The sequence below is a fragment of the Dama dama genome, chromosome 9 (genome assembly GCF_033118175.1).
Source record: "Dama dama isolate Ldn47 chromosome 9, ASM3311817v1, whole genome shotgun sequence".
Taxonomy (NCBI): domain Eukaryota; kingdom Metazoa; phylum Chordata; class Mammalia; order Artiodactyla; family Cervidae; genus Dama; species Dama dama.
This window is the reverse complement of record NC_083689.1, coordinates 95,211,197-95,228,929: the sequence shown is the minus strand read 5'-3', so window position 1 is coordinate 95,228,929 and position 17,733 is coordinate 95,211,197. Positions and strand designations below refer to the sequence as shown.

The 17,733-nt window shown below is 37.9% G+C and overlaps 1 protein-coding gene across 12 annotated transcripts in view; it reads left to right on the top strand.

The window, feature by feature from the left end:
• MCTP1 (multiple C2 and transmembrane domain containing 1) overlaps positions 1-17,733 on the top strand; it is a 556,529-nt gene that overhangs the window by 252,651 nt on the left and 286,145 nt on the right. For all 12 annotated transcript variants that reach the window (XR_009694230.1, XM_061152022.1, XM_061152019.1 and 9 more), the window contains exon 2: positions 4,801-4,915. Coding sequence is in view for 11 of the 12 variants with exons in the window: in XM_061152022.1 (XP_061008005.1) it covers positions 4,801-4,915 (115 nt within the window). In the remaining variant the exon portion in view is untranslated. The remainder of the gene's footprint in view (positions 1-4,800; positions 4,916-17,733) is intronic.

The following is a 17,733-nucleotide window of genomic DNA, read 5'->3' as shown; positions in this document are numbered from 1 at the left end:
GATATCTGCACTACTACCTTTATTACAGCATTATTCACAGTAGCCAAAATATGGAAATAACCTAAATGTCTGTCATAAGAGAAAGGGATAGAGAAAAAATGTGATCTGTAAAACACACACACAGAATTGAATATTATTCAGGCTTTTAAAAGCCAATAAATATAAATCCAGCGAAGTTGTCTCTTAACTAAAGTGTTAAATTTTCAAGCAGCAAAAATGGAAAACCTAGTGTAATTAAAATTATTTTTCAGTTCAGTTCAGTCACTCAGTCGTGTCTGACTCTTTGCAACTCCATGGACTGCAGCACGCCAGGCCTCCCTGTCCATCACCAACTCCCGGAGTTTAGCAAAACTCATGTCCATCGAGTCAGTGATGCCATCCAACCATCTCATCCTCTGTCGTCCCCTTCTCCTCTCGCCTTCAATCTTTCTCAGCATCAGGATCTTTTCCAATAAGTCAGCTGTCCGCATCAGGTGGCCAAAGTATTGGAGTTTCAGCTTCAGCATCAGTCCTTCCAATGAACACCCAGGACTGATCTCCTTTAGGATGGACTGGTTGGATCTCCTTGCAGTCCAAGGGACTCTCAAGAGTCTTCTCCAACACCACAGTTCAAAAGCATGAATTCTTCAGTGCTCAGCTTTCTTTATAGTCCAACTCTCACATCCATTCATGACTATTGGAAAAACCATAGCCTTGACTAGATGGAACTTTGTTGACAAAGTAATGTCTCTGCTTTTTAATATGCTGTCTAGGTTGGTCATAACTTTTCTTCCAAGGAACAAGCATCTTTTTATTTCATGGCTGCACAAGGTCCTTAATTTGCCCATGTAGTGTAATAAGCATTTTAAAATGTTAAACCAAGCACTCTATAAATTATTCACTCTAAACTCCAAGAAACACTGAATAGAGCAACGAAATCTACAAAAATACCAGATATCTGAGCATTCAAACTTTTCTGCCTTAAAGTACCTGTCAAAACACTAGAAGAGGATGCAGGGTGGGTAGAAGGTTTCTACTTTCCTATAGATTTTATTCCATATTTTAGAAAGTAACTACATTTAATATTTGTTAGTGCATTTGTTTATTTTGAAACAGTGTATATAATAGAACCTCAAGAAAGGCTCGGAACATAGTAGTTTACATGTTTGCTGGATTTTAATTTAAATCTTGCTTATTAATTAAACCCACATACAAACTGTTCTTTGAAAAGGCATTCAGAAGGCGTTGGTTGGCTTCCTCTTTCCAAGGGGGCGTCTTCTGTGTGGTCCAACGAAGAGCTATCACTCTTGCCATTTACGCTAGATTCAAGACATTCTACCATAGTGCTGGAGGTGTGTTTTGAAGAAAGATAATATTTTCCCCCACAAAACTTGAAAGTTGGTAATGTTCAGTGCTGACAAGTGTATAGGAAATGGGCACTCGTGCGCCTTCAGTAGCAGTGTGAACTATTTAAACCTTTTTGGAAAAAATGCATCCTATAAGAGAAACAATAGCACAAGTTCTTGTGGCGGCAAATACTGAAGCCGATGCGTGCGTTCATTAGGAAAATAACTGAAGTTAGAGCATTTGCGCAGTGGGAAATGAAGTCCTAAAAAAAAGATAGATCTCCATGTGCTGATTAAAAAAGTACCCATGATATTTTTAAGTTCAATAAATTGTAAAATAATGAGCAAAATATAATACTTTGTTCACACAAAACCTGAAATCTAAAAGAGCCAGAATGGTATATAATAGTTTACCTTATCCATGTATATCATTTGATGGTTCTGATGTTAAAGAATCTTCCTGCAGTGCAGAAGACCCAGGTTCGATCCCTAGGTGGGAAGATCTCCTGGAGAAGGGAATGGCAACCCATTCCAGTATTCTTGCTTGGAGAATTCCAAGGACAGAGGAGCCTGGTGGTTTACATAGTCCATGGGGTCACAAAGAGTCAGACACAACTGAGTGAGCAGCAGCTTCACTTTCATCATTCCAGAAGTCAAAATGTTAGTCACTTTCACTTAGTTAGTATACATATATATACACTATGTGTGTATATATATATATGTGTATATATATATACACACACACACATACAGAAGTATATTTATATATATTAAGCTTTTTATTTTGGGTTATAAAAGCAACAATTAGAACACTGGTCAACCACTTGTAAAAGAATGAAACTAGAACACTTTCTAACACCATGCACAAAAATAAACTCAAAATGGATTAAAGATCTAAATGTAAGACCAGAAACTATAAAACTCCTAGAGGAGAACATAGGCAAAACACTCTCCGACATAAATCACAGCAGGATCCTCTATGACCCACCTCCCAGAATATTGGAAATAAAAGCAAAACTAAACAAATGGGACCTAATGAAACTTAAAAGCTTTTGCACAACAAAGGAAACTGTAAGCAAGGTGAAAAGACAGCCCTCAGACTGGGAGAAAATAATAGCAAATGAAGACACAGACAAAGGATTAATCTCAAAAATATACAAGCAACTCCTGCAGCTCAATTCCAGAAAAATAAATGACCCAATCAAAAAATGGGCCAAAGAACTAAACAGACATTTCTCCAAAGAAGACATACAGATGGCTAACAAACACATGAAAAGATGCTCAACATCACTCATTATCAGAGAAATGCAAATCAAAACCACAATGAGGTACCATTATACACCAGTCAGAATGGCTGCTATCCAAAAGTCTACAAGCAATAAATGCTGGAGAGGGTGTAGAGAAAAGGGAACCCTCTAACACTGTTGGTGGGAATGCAAACTAGTACAGCCACTGTGGAAAACAGTGTGGAGATTTCTTAAAAAACTGGAAATAGAACTGCCATATGACCCAGCAATCCCACTTCTGGGCATACACACCAAGGAAACCAGATCTGAAAGAGACACGAGCACCCCAATGTTCATCGCAGCAGTGTTTATAATAGCCAGGACATGGAAGCAACCTAGATGCCCATCAGCAGATGAATGGATAAGGAAGCTGTGGTACATATACACCATGGAATATTACTCAGCCGTTAAAAAGAATTCATTTGAATCAGTTCTGATGAGATGGATGAAACTGGAGCCCATTATACAGAGTGAGGTAAGCCAGAAAGATAAAGACCATTACAGTATACTAACACATATATATGGAATTTAGAAAGATGGTAACGATAACCCTATATGCAAGACAGAAAAAGAGACACAGAAATACAGAACAGACTTTTGGACTCTATGGGAGAAGGCGAGGGTGGGATGATCTGAGAGAACAGCATCAAATCATGTATATTGTCAAGTGTGAAACAGATCACCAGTTCACGTTGGATGCGTGAGACAAGTGCTCGGGGCTGGTGCACTGGGATGACCCAGAGGGATGGGATGGGGAGAGAGGTGGGAGGGGGGATCAGGATGGGGAACACATGTAAATCCATGGCTGATTCATGTCCATGTACGGCAAAAACCACTACAATATTGTAAAGTAATTAGCCTCTCCAACTAATAAAAATAAATGAAAAAAAAAATTTTTTAAAAAGCAATAATTAGAAGATAAATATACTGCTGAACCTTGAGAAGGACTCCTATTGGGTATAAAAAATACTTTTAAATATTCTTCCATTATGGGACATTTGATTTCCTTAAGTGAGTTAATTTGTTCTCAGTGGCATTAGGAATTAATACTCTAAGACTTAAATTTCTATGCTGTTTTTAATTTCAGTTTATTAATATTTTATTTCATTTGTGTGAGCATATTATTTCCTCAGGTTAGATATCAACCCTCTCCTAATTTCTTGATAGTTAGAAACCAATAAAGATTTTATAAGAGCAGTCTGCGAGTGGGCACACAGGCATGGGGCAAAGTGTGCATTTGAATCAGGTGGTGGTATTTTAATATTTTAACAACTTTATCTATGTGACAATAAAATTCAGTTTCAAAAGTTTTTTAAAAAGTATGTTTATTTTTGAATTGGAATAAAAATAAAAATTTTAAATCATCTCAAACATGTAAAGAAAATTAAGTTTTCCTGCTGGACTCAACATGTCAGAATGTATAAAATATGATCTCTAAAGTTTTTACTATATGTTTCTCTTATGTTGTTTTAATATACAGTTATTCCTCTTCCAAGTGCATTTGTTACTCAATGCCTAGTATATTGTTGCTAAAGATATTCTATAGAGATAGCCTTGCAGTTTTTCTAAAAATAGCTTGTACACTTTTATTCCATGGAAAGCAGCATTAGGAACTTAGCCCTATTGAGAATTTATTTCTTGCAAGTACTGTCAAAATGCTGGGTGAATTTATTTCTGTAAAATTATATCATATTTTATGTTGGGGCTAAAATAGACACGTGTAATCCATCAGTATGTGTTCCTTTGCATGGATAAATGAATCAACAAAGTCACCTGAATAAATCATTTTCATTTTCAACTCAGTTTTGTGGAAGTCAGCTGCTCTCACACACCTTTATTCTCCATTCATCACTGATTATATCTTTACTTCAGACACTATTTCTGTGTTAGTCTTCCTTGGTTGAATTATGTGGGGCTTTCCATGGGAAATGTTTTTCACATTATATTTGTTGTTCTAATCTGAGTCAAAACAAGAATTCCTGTAACTACTGTGTCTTTATTTTGAGTCTAAAGAATTTCATGAATTTTGAAACCTTCAGAGAACTAGGTGATGATGCCACTGTGTGAATTCACAAAATGATTTATTATATTGACTGTTTTTTAGAGTTTGCATTTAGCTATACATGGTCCCTCATGGGAGAAAATAGACATAATAAATTTAATTTTTATATATCTTTCTTGCTTTTCAGAAAATAAATACTGCTGGAACCAGTAATGCAGATATCCCTTTGGCTGAGCCCGGAATGTACCAATTGGACATCACATTAAGAAGGGGTCAAAGTTTAGCTGCCCGTGATCGAGGAGGTAAGAACAATGTCACCTGGAAGCTTATTCTCTGTATTTTTGACAAACTTTGTTTTCCTTGTGGTTTCTTAAGTTAAGAAAGATCAACCATAATATGAAATTTAGAAGTTCAATGATGTGACTCAAAATGTTGTCTGACGTCTGTGACCGTGGAGGAAGAGGTTATGATACAAGTTCAAGAACTCTGGACTCATCCCAACCCAGACAGTGAGGTCCCTGTCACACTGCTGACAAGTTAGACCCTGCATTATATATAATTAGTGACAGAATCAGTTGAGTAGATGAGGCACATATTTGAAGCCATATTGGAATTCACCTTTTCACAGACCAGAAATTCTTTTTGCTGCATAGATTTGCTCCTTTGAATCTCATAAAACTGCACAATCTAGGACTCACATCTCACCAAAACTTTGGAAATTCCCAACATGGGATTTTCTTAAATTTGCCTGGACCTGGCAATGATCCCATGGTGGATTAACAGGATTTTGTAGGCCATGATGAAAAGGAAGACAAGGCAAATACTCTTCAGTTCCTGGATTGCATATCCCAAAGCCATCTCCTGATGAACTAGCTTGGGGTACATTAATTATTCCTTGAACCCTGGTTAGGGCCAGGACAAAAGGTAGACCCTAAACAGACTTTCTAGCATCTTTTGCATGTTTCAAGCTTCCAGATGTGGAGATCTGAAGGCCCTGAGGGCCCACATTCCTAAAGGAAACTGAGTTTGAATTTAACTCCTCCCATTGAGAAGGAGGAGAGTCCCTTAGCCTCTAACTCCTTGTCAGATAACCCTGAGTGCTCCTGGCATCACAGAATCTTGTTTTTTCTTCTCCTACCCTAATTGACATCCGCACTTAGGAAGTAAAAGGAAGCAAACACAACCACAGCCGGTTACTCATGTCTGACTCCCTGCGACCCCATGGACTGCAGCCCACCAGGCTCCTCTGTCCATGGGGATTCTCCAGGCAAGAATTCTGGAGCGGGTTGCCATGCCCTTCTCTAGGGGATCTTCCCAACCAGGGGATTGATCCCGGGTCTTCTGCATTTGCAGGCAGGCTCTTTACCATCTGAGTCACCGAGGAAGCCCCTCCTATCTCTACAAACATAAAATAGAGAAAATGATTAATGTAGCAGTGGGGTTTTTAAGATTAAAAATGATACAAATAATTGATTTAAGTAAAAACTAGTAAATGTCAGAATATTATTAATGAATGAAAGTATGATTAGAAAAGTTAGAATTTAAACACAGGGGAATTTTCATAATTAACCATCTGGTTGGCGGGCTAATGGTCCATGGGGTTGCAAAGAGTTGGACACGACTTACCAATGAACACTTTTAGTTTTTTCTCTTTTAGTAGCTAAATACAAATATTTATGGAATAGAAATGGTGGTCTCCAAAGAAGTTACAGTTAGCTTGGAGGGAAAAACGGTGCTATTATATAATATTTCTCTATATAGATATAAAAAATCATTTTTTAGTCTTCAGAGCAATCTTTTACATTACTTTATTTGATCTAAAATGGAATTGAACCAGACATCAGGTGAGCAAAAATTTTAGTCCTTGATATGTCCTCCCAAGAACATTAAATACATAAGCACATAATTATTTATTGCAAATTTTTTTATAGTTACAAAATGCCCATAAATAGAAGAGATGGTTAAATAAGCCTTGGTACATTTGCAGGATGAAATAATATGCAATTGTAAAATAAATAAGAAAAATCTCTAGGAACTGATATGGAAAGAGTTACTGGATTTATTACTAAATGAAAAGTCAAAGTGCTAAGAATATCAACAGTATGAAACTTAGGTAAGAATGGAGTATAAGGGATTATGCATTATCTGTTCATTTCTTCAAAAAGAACTATCAGAAGTTAAAATTCAGAAGCAAATGAGACTGATAACATACACAATATCTGTAAGAATAGGTGTTTAGAATGTAGGATAGGAATGGGTTAAAAAGGGTAAGGAAGAAGTTTACTGACATTTTCTTCAATGAACTTTCTTATATGATTCTAACTCTTTAACCACAGCAGTATTACAGAAAGAAATGAATGAGTAGATGGATGGATAGATGGATAGATTGATAGATGCACACATCCTGGTTGATATCTAACCAGAACCACACCTCAGGGGGGATGGGGAATAAAACAGCTAATCTAAGTGATTAAGTAAAACCATATTTGGATTACACACTGTAAAACTCAAAACAAAAAGAGCTAGATATAACTGGTGTACTTCAAAGCATGATTGTCTATTCTGAAACTACATCCTGAATATAGTAGGAATGAACAACTAAGTAAATATATTGTAGATGAGAAGACCCAGATTTCTTATTGTTGGAGAAAGAAGCTACATACATGGGGTGGGGGAAAGCTAGAATATAGCTTGTGGTGTTAGAAAAGTAGCAGTAGGAACTTATGGTTTCTTATTTATATATATACAGATAGGAAGTAAGATGGGTAGGGATGTGTGTAAGCTATCTGCTGAGAGGGCCTGGAAGCCATCACCAAGTTGTAATGACAAAGCGGAAATCTATACACTTTTGGCTCAGGTCTTGGTTTCTAAATACAGTTCCCCCAGTAGAAGTAAGCAGGGCTCCTGGTGAAATGGTTGATTGCGGATCTAGGGCAGGGAAAGTACAAGACGAGCCCAGGACATTTTGCAGTGCCAAAAAATAAAGTACTCAAAAATGGATGGCAGAATGTCAAAGCGAAATAGGAGCCAACTTAAAGGCATTCCTAATGATCAAAGCTGGTACAATTCAGCAACAAAATAAATAGTGGTAATGATAAATTATAACCCATAGAATAATACAGATGTCTATGAGCTCATAGATAATTGTGTATCATGATAAATATATAACTGAATAAATAAACAAGTGTGGGATAAGGTAAAGCTTTTCCTTATGGTGGAATTCTAATGAACAAATGTCGATGGGAAAATAGGAATAGGAGATCACCTTTTGACAAAAGCATCACTGTAATAATTATTATAGGCAATAATCATCCATTGATGCTAAAATTGTTATTTAGTCTCTTAGTCATGTCTGACTCTGTGACCCCATGGACTGTAGTCTGCCAGGTTCCTCTGTCCATGGGATTTCCCAGGCAAGAATACTGGAGTGGGTTGCCATTTCCTTCTGCAGGGGTTTTTGTGACCCAGGGATTGAACCCGTGCCTCCTACATTGGCAGGTGGATTCTTTACAGCTGAGCTACCAACTATATATGCAATATTATGATGGGAGACTGGCCACTTGCATCATTTCAGAGTATTTCTCCCACAAGATATGTATGAATTACAAAGGGGAAAAGGTTATTTACAGTAGAAAAACTTGGAAGACATCCTTTTAACCAAGTGGAAAGTTAATATCAGCAGTAATGAGACCAACAGACATAATGGACCTCCTGATATGATGCATTGAGAAAGGTACATCCTGTCTGGGGCATTCTTGTCAGCGATGCATAAGGTCGATGTCATCATGAGAAAACATCAGGCAAACTCTTGCAACATATGATGCCAGTAATCTGAGCTACTTAGCAGCCGTCCTTTGGGCAAGGCATGCACCATCTTGTTCCACCATTCATGTCTTCACAGTTGTGAGTCTAGATGGCATCGTGTGTGTACCACCGTCTTTCTTGTGGTAGCAAATTATTCTCTATAGACATCTCTGCCCCAAATAGGAACTTTTTAAAGATAAAATGAGATGACCATGTTCCCAAGAAATAAGGGAGAGAAAATACTACTTTACAGAAGTGAAGACTATCCCCAAGTGTTTAAAATGCAAACTGTATCCCAGCTTCACTGTCTTACTCACTTGCCTGACATTTATGAAGTTTTTATTTGGTAGATATGAGAGGAGATATACAAACAGAGGAAACAACCTGAGTTAAGTTTGGGATTGATTAAAACATCATAGATTCACCTGTAAATAACATGATGTTAAACATATGATTGGATAGATAGCATTGGGACACATATGAGTTAAGTTTGGGATTGATTAAAACATCATAGATTCACCTGTAAATAACAGATGATGTTAAACGTATGATTGGATAGATAGCATTGGGACATGTATAAATGATAATTAGATGGAGATGGGTAGTTCACAGTGAGCAAACAAGCGGGGAAACATTATGGCCTTGTGGGAGTATAGTTTTGGGATTATGGATGTGGAACTGGAGAAGGAAAGGAAAATGGGAGAGCTGGTTCAGGGAATGTCAAATAGCATCTGAGATAAATTGGGTGAGGGAGTTCAAAAAATTATTGCAATTTTAAGACTAATGATGGCACCTTGTGGATTTTGGGGAAATGTGACTATAGGCAAACATATTTGTGTAACTGTTAGAATTAGCAGAAATTATACTCTCTTGTTATTTATTACATTGATGCCCTCACCTACTGCCCAGCAAAACCCAAATGCCTGTGTCTTCCATGTCCCCTGTCACCCTTGCACTAAATAATGGAAGGGAAAACTCATTTCAACCTTTCCCATGGTCGCTAGAAGGTTGTTTGAACTTTATATCAGAATTTTTATACATAGCAGGCACTGAGCAGTCATAACTGGCTGTCCTTCTTCCACTTTTATAACCTGTTTTACAGAACGACCAGCTCCCTTTGGGGAGTGCTGCTACTTTTTCCTAAGTTTTATTATACCTGCTTTAAACAGCCTCATGGACCAGAAAGCACATGACCTTGGAGAGTCTGTCATACATACTTTCAAAGCCAATCTCCACATTTTATTAGCTTTGTGACTTTGAGTGAAATGTGCAGTCTCTCTTTGCAACTGCAGGGTTCCAGGTTTAGCAAACAAAAACACACGATGCCTTGTTTTTTTTTGTTTGTTTTGGTTGGCTGCACAGCGCAGCATATGAGACCTTAGTTCCCAGAACGTGAGCGTGAAAGTCACTCGGTCATGTCCAACTGTTTGCAACCCCCTTGGAATTCTCCAGGCCAGAATACTGGAGTGGGTAGCAGTTCCCTTCTCCAGGGGATCTTCCCAACCCAGGAGTTGAACCCAGGTCCCCTGTGTTGCAGGTGGATTCTTTACCAGCTGAGCCACGAGGGTAATTCCCAGACCAGGGATCAAACCCATTGCCCCTGCATTGAAAGCATGGAGTCTTAGCCACTGGACCACAGGGAAGTCCCAACATGATGCCTGAATTCGAATTTCAGATAATCCATTATCTGTTAATGTAAATATATCTCATGAATCTAGCCCACAGTATGATGAATATAGACAATAACATTGTAATATAATTAGGTAATATGATGATATGACATGATAATATGATGATAAATATCATCATAATGATAAACATATTATTATACAATATGTAAATATATCAAAGTAGCATGCTATACAGCTTAAGCTTATATAATTTTGCATGTCAAATTTATTCAATGAAAAAGAAATAATACATGACTTGGAGTATTCTTATACTAAAAAATTGTTTATTCTTTATTTGAAGTTCCAGTTTAACAGAGTTCCTTGTTTTCTGTAGCAGCCCTTTGGCAATTGTCATGCCTAGTTATTTTTCAAAATGCCATTTATATTTTAATTAGGTTTGGCTTTTCAGGACTGTATTATCATCTATCACATTTTGAAAGTCATATCTTGACAAGATTATTTACGTTGTTAGAAAAGTAAGAGCAATCTGTGTAGACATGCCTGGTGAGAGCAAATTCTCTACAATTTAAGTCCTTGAAATTTGTATTGTGGAGGATGCATTCATTTCCTAGGGCTGCCTTAACATATTACCAAAAACTTGGTGGCTTACAAAAACAGAAGTTTCTTCTCTCAGTTTTGGAACCTGAGAATCAAAGAAATCAAAGTTGTGGTAGGAAATAATCCTTCCAAAGGCTCGTGCAAAGAATTCTTCCTTGCCTCTTCCAGCTTCCAGTGGCTCCAGGCATTCCTTGACTTGTGGCAGCATCACTCCAATCTTTGCTTCCATCTCTACATGGCATCCGCCTCTGTTTTCCTGCCTCAAACTTCCCTCTTCTTTCTCTCATAAGAATAGAAGTCCTTGGGTTTTAGGGTGCGCCCTAAATCCAGGATGATCTCATCTCATGTTCCTTAAGTTAATTTTATCTGCAGAAAGCTCATTTCTTTTTTTGGAAATAAATTATTTGGGGGTCAAAACCAGTATGTTAATACAACATAATGTAGACAGTTTTTGCAGGAACAACTGTGAAAAGTTTAGCAACTTTGAATGTTCATAAATCATTTCAGTTCCCTGAGGCTTTTAAAAGTTTTGATTGTTCAACGATTAGAAAGATCTGGCTGAACTCTAGAGACATTTGTGAAAAAGCCCATTTCTGAATAAGGTTCATAGGTACTGGTAGTTTAGACTTGGACACATTCTTTGGGAGGACCCAGGCCAATTCCCTGGAAGAGGGCATGGCTACCCACTCCAGTATTCTTGCTTGGAGAATCCCACAGACAGAGGAGCCTGGTGGGCTGCAGTCCGTGGGGTCACAAAGCGTCAGACACAACCGAAGTGATTGAGTGTGCACACACACAGGTCAGCTCACTACAGAGGACGATTCTCTTCAAATACCAGGAACAAATTTAGATAATAAAAAAGTGATCCACATGAACTTGTTCACTGTGATTCTATTTATAACAGTGTCCCAAGTCCCTGTGTTGAGTTGGAGAATTTCACTCACTCCAATGTGAAACCCCTGAAGTCTGCACTGTGACTCTGATATCTCAGTGTCAAAGGAAAAGTTTCCTTGTATTCTGAGAACAGAGTTTTCAAATTGGAGTCAGAACTTTAGAAACCTGATACATGAGAAAGGATCGAGAAGGTTATCCCCTGACAAGCCTCTTTTCTCACTGTTTGGTAAAGCCTCACTACTTGAGAACTTCATACCAGTTTTAAGAAAGCAAGGTCTGAGACAGTGAATTAGAAAGCTTTTTTTTTCTGTTTCAAAAATTATCTTGATAAAAGTGAAACATAATCTAAGTATAAAAACAGCCCTTTTCAGGTTAGAGAGTCTGCCAGCTATTTTATTATTAGAATGTGATTTATGAAAACTTTGAGAGATTTATTCACTGAATGGATAGGCATAGTAATGTTTCTAGTATGTATTGTGTATCAGGAGTAATGTTTAATGTGTACATACATTTATAATCTGGATAGGACTGGCCATAAGAGTGGCTGCCACCCCACACATTCATTCACCACTTGGTATTTAGGGTCCTCTTTGGTTTTGACCCTTGGGAATTTCTTTTATGGAAAGATTGCCATATATCCAGGCTTGCCTGGGGGCAGTTTTGGTTTTTTTTTTACTTTTGATTTGCATAATTGCTAATATTTTCTCATTTCACTGTCACAAGGGTCCTGATTTTAGAGACATAGTGTGTATTCATGTGTCTTAGAAAAAAATTCTTAATCCCATTAAAATTGATCATAAATTTAAGCATCATGAATGTTCCTTTTTTTTCCCAGAAGGAAATTGCAATTTATATCACCAGCGAAAGATGTGTTAACTGAGTGACTCTGAGATACTTTTCTTGGCAGCCCCTTCTTTAGGTTTACACAGTCTTTAAACAAGCTATTTTGATCAAGAAAAGGTGTGTCATGTTGCATTTCTCTGCTGAGGCTGTGAATTGTATGTGTTGCTAGTCAATCGATTTTTGCATTTCTTACAAATGGTGGAATCACCTATAGGCTTGTTTTACTCAATATAGGCACAAGCATAAGCAAAGATGTTAATGTTATACCTTCCACCACTTTCCTACCATTGGGAATTTTTTTAATGATAGTGACTCAGTTTTAATGATAGCTTTTTCACTATGATCTTAAGCTTCTAATATATATGTATACACACACATATTACAATATATATCCACTATGTACATATATACATTTATAGCATATGCTTCTGCAGAACACATATGTTCTATTGTGTTTGCCTTATTTCTGTAGGTGCAAAAGGGTCACTCATTGACACATAAAGATTCCCTTGTTTCATGTTAATATAACTAGAGCTGTATCATTACTAAAACTTCAGAATGAACTTCTACCTTGAGATTTTGTAAATGACTCCTAGACTATACCTTTTTGTTAGAAAGCTTTTTACACTGGTCTTTTTTGAAATAAAAATCTTATTTCTGGCTCTTCTGGGTCTTCCTTGCTGCTCAGGGGCTTTCTCTGATTGCGCAGGCTTCTCATGTGACGGCTCCTCTTGTTGCAGAACACGGGCTTTAGGCTTTGTGCTCAGCAGTTGTGGCGCATAAGCTTTGTTGCCCTGAGGCATGTGGAATCTTCCCGTACTAGGGATCGAACCCATGTCCCCTGCCTTGGCAGGTGGATTCATAACTACTGGATCACCAGGGCAGTCCTCTATTAGTCTTAGCACTTCCTTTATCCTGAGCCAGAGACAAAGAACCTAGTGGCTGTTCTCTAGGCCGTCTGCGGCACTGCTTACATGGAGGTATTCCTTTCTTCAAAATTCGGTTGGCCAAAAGATGCCATCTTTTAGTGAATGTAAATCCAGAACTCCTTAAGCCATAGAGGAAACCCTATACCAATTTCCTGAAGATACTCCAAAGATGTTTCCACATATGAAATGCTGTTGTATCACACCTAACAACATTAGGTCCACTTTTAAAGGTGCTATCTCTCCTGCTATTATGATTACAAATTTGCTTTGCTTAATTATTTTTAGATTGGAAGAAGAACACATTTTTATTTAACCTGTACAAAAAACTACATTGCCATGAAAAGTAAAACGGCCCATCAAAGGAACTGTTCAGTGCCTAATAGTGTTCACAGGAGTTGATAGACAAGGCCAGTCGATACATACCATATTTTCTTCAGAATCTGCATAGACTTTGCCATTGGTGGGTTTTTATTTGAAATGTGATTTTATTATTTAGAGATGAATTCAATTTACAATAAGTATAATTTAATTCAGCATCTGTTAACAAAGGATGATTTTAAGCTTAACTCATTTTAAAAGTGCATCTCTGAGTTCCAATATTAGAAATAGTGTCCTTAAATTCACTCGCGGTTAATTAACTTGTGTTTGCTTTCCATATTTAGATTTCTTAAAGGATATTTTTTGTGTTCATGGGTTTCAGTGTATTGTGCCTATAGAGAAAAATAGTCTCAGGAATTTAGTTATGTGTTCTCTGAAATTAGATCATATGAAGTATACAAAATTACCTTTTTCATAAATTTTGAAAGGTCGTTGGCACCATTTACTGAATAAGAATGGGTATACATCTTTGGTACAACTATTTGATATAGTCAAACCAATATAAGGTTATAGGCTCATTAACTAAGATTATTTTAAGAGCCAGCTTTCGTTCTAGTTAGCACTAAATTAGTCTTCTAAATTTGGAATTAGTAGACAGTGAAAGGTTCTACTGGGCTTTATTAGTGCTTATCATAAAATAAATCAATAAAAATAATGCAACAATATTCTGAAGCAAATAACTACAGTTAGATGTTTCTTTTTGCTTTTACAAGGTACTATTTCTTCTTCTGTTGATCTTGGGTTAGCAGTCTACTTTCACAAAGTCATCTGGTTTTGGAACAAAATAGTCTTGGAAATCTTAACTTTCAAAGTGACCTAGATCAGTTGGTCAAGTATTTCTTTTGGTGGCAGTCTCAGCTTACATTTGTAAACCTCAGCTATGGGTTTATTCTTGGCTGCCTCAACAAGTCTTCACCAACTTCTGAGATTTACTTTCTCAGTTCAGTTCAGTCGCTCAGTCGTGTCCGACTCTTTGCATCTCCATGGACTGCAGTATGCCAGGCTTCCCTGTCCATCACCATCTCCTGGAGCTTGCTCAAACTCATGTCCATCGAGTTGGTGATGCCATTCAACCATCTTGTCCTCTGTTGTCCCCTTGTTCTCCTGCCTTCAATCTTTCCCAGCATCAGGGGCTTTTCCAAGGAGTGAGTTCTTCATATCAGTTGACCAAAGTGTTGGAGTTTCAGCTTCAACATCAGTCCTTCCAATGAAGATTCAGGACTGAATTCCTTTAGGATTGACTGGTTGGATCTCCTTGCAGTCCAAGGGACTCTCAAGAGTCTTCTCCAACACCACAGTTCAAAAGCATCAATCCTTTGGCGCTCAGCTTTCTTTATACTCCAACTCTCACATCCATACATGACTACTGGAAAAACCATAGCCTTGACTAGATGGACCTTTGTTGACAAAGTAATGTCTCTGCTTTAATATACTGTCTAGGTTTGTCATAGCTTTTCTTCCAAGGAGCAAGCATCTTTTAATTTCATGGCTGCAGTCACCATCTGCAGTGATTTGGGAGCCCAAAAAAATAAAGTCTCTGTTTCCATTGTTTCCCCATCTGTTTGCCATGAAGTGATGGGACCTGATGCCATGATCTTCGTTTTTTGAATGTTAAGTTTTAAGCCAGCTTTTTCACTTTCCTCTTTCACCTTCATCAAGAGGCTCTTTAGTTCCTCTTTGCTTTCTGTCATAAGGGTGGTATCATCTGCATATCTGAGGTTGTTGATATTTCTCCCAACAATCTTGATTCCAGCTTGTGTTTCATCCAGCCCAGCATTTTGCATAATGTACTCTGCATATAAATTAAATAAGCAGGGTGACAATATACAGCCTTGACATACTCCTTTCCCGATTTGGAACTAGTCTGTTGTTCCTTGTCCGGTTCTAACTGTTGCTTCTTGACCTGCATAGATTTTTCAGGAGGCAGTTAAGGTGGTCTGGTATGCCCATGTCTTGAAGAATTTTCCACAGCTTGTTGTGATCTACACAGTCAAAGGCTTTGGCATAATCAATAAATCAGAAGTAGATGTTTTTCTGGTATTCTCTTGCTTTTTCAATGATCCAACAGTTGTTGGCAATTTTATCTCTGTTTCTCCCACCTTTTCCTTTTCCTTTTTTTCTAATTTTTCCAAAAGACATGTCTAATCTTTAGCTTAAGCAGGAACTTGTAGTCAAGCAAGAGGGGAAAGCAGAGGCCATGTGTTGATAGTAGATAGAATGCTTCTAGTTAATTTATTATACAAACCAATCATACCAAAATGAAAGAGAGTAAAGTCTCCTATTGGAAATGATCACATAAGCTTTGGGCAACAGGTAATCAGGTGATGGTTACCCAAAGGGGAAATATAGTATGGACAGTGAAGGCTTTGGCAAATATCCAGTGCCATGCAGTCAATACTATAGAGTGTGCACCAAAATCATGTCCAATTCATAAAAGCATTCTAAAACTGCAAATGAAATTCTTCCTCAAAGTCAATTTTTTGCAGCCGTTGTATCATCCCGAGTGTATGAGTATTAACTTGCTTCCCCTCACCCCAATGGGGTCTATAATATCATGTCAAAACTAATACTTTATTAGTATAAAATTGACCTTGGGTAGGCCAAGCTTTTCTTTTTTGTTTTGAAGAATTTTCCCTATCCCCCAAAAGAATTATGTTGTGTGTAGTCACTAAGTTATATACAACCCTTTACAACCCAATGGACTGTATCCCAGCAGGCTCCTCTGTCCAAAAAGAATATTCTATACCCATTTTGACCCCCTGCATTCAGCTGAACATCTGACCCAGAAGTTCATCCAGGCCACACTTGGCAACGCTTCAGGAATATGCCGGGCGGGAACCATGGTCAGCAGCAGGTCAGTCTCAGCTATCCCTTCTGGCTGTACCTGCAGCAGCCCCTGCGGTCACCCAGGAGTTCTTTTCCTTAGCTACTAGGCAACACTGTGCAGATGGAAAAAGATACGATTACATTGAACAAGTGTGGGAGCCTCTATGATATGAAAGCCTCTTTCTCATAGGAGCTAGAATCTCTTATAACTGCTTCATAAGCAGAGTTTCCAGGGACCTGCCCAGTTACAAGAATTATTACATTTGGAAATCCCAAAGATATGGCTTCCTAACAGATGCTTCTACTTCTCCCAGTCCAGATGAAATTTACCAACCAGGGCATCCTTTTTACCTTGTGTTGATACACTAGCATAGTTGATATACTGTCTGCTGAGGGTTATAGGGAGATAGAGAGTTAATCAAAGCTCATATTCTCACTAAGAAGGGGAAAAAGCTTTCCCCACCTTGGGGCCAGCATTGAGAACATTAATAAAATACAGGGCATTCATGTTGTATCTAACTGTATCAGTTGGCCCCTCCTTGCTCTAGTGCCACAAGAAGGGTTTCAAGGTGAGATGACTTGGAGCCTTTGGTGTTACCTAGCAGCTGGTAAAGCAGCATAAAAGTTGCTTTGGATATAAAATACCCTGTCAGCTTTGTTAGTCCAATTTAGGGGCCTGACCTTGGAAGAAAAGCAAAACCAGAGCACACAGGTGCTCATGGATGAGAAGTAGCTACAACCTTGTCTGTTTCCAGTCAAAGTAACAACACTTTATACCAGCCATAACAGGGGAAAAACAATAAATAGTTTGGTGATTTTAGATTGTCTAGACATGACAGTATTCTTGCCTTGGAAATCCCATAGACAGAGGAGCCTGGCGGGAGTCCGTGGGGTCTAAAAGAATTGGACACGACTGAGCAACTAAACAACAGCAAAATGACAGACATGCCAGACCCTTATTATTCTCTCTGTTTGCTTATTTTTAAAAAATAAATGACCATGGTCATAAAATACACAACATCACAGTACAAGCAGACTCTTTTGAAAGTATGCATTCAATTTGGTTGAGGCAAAACCTTCCTTCTATGCACAGAGCAATACATGTTTACCTCCTTGTATTGAGAACAGTCCTAGTACCTAATGACCATTTTTCTTCCTAAGCTACTAGTTCTCTATTACACATAAACTTCTTTTTAAAATGATTTCATGTAATTTTTT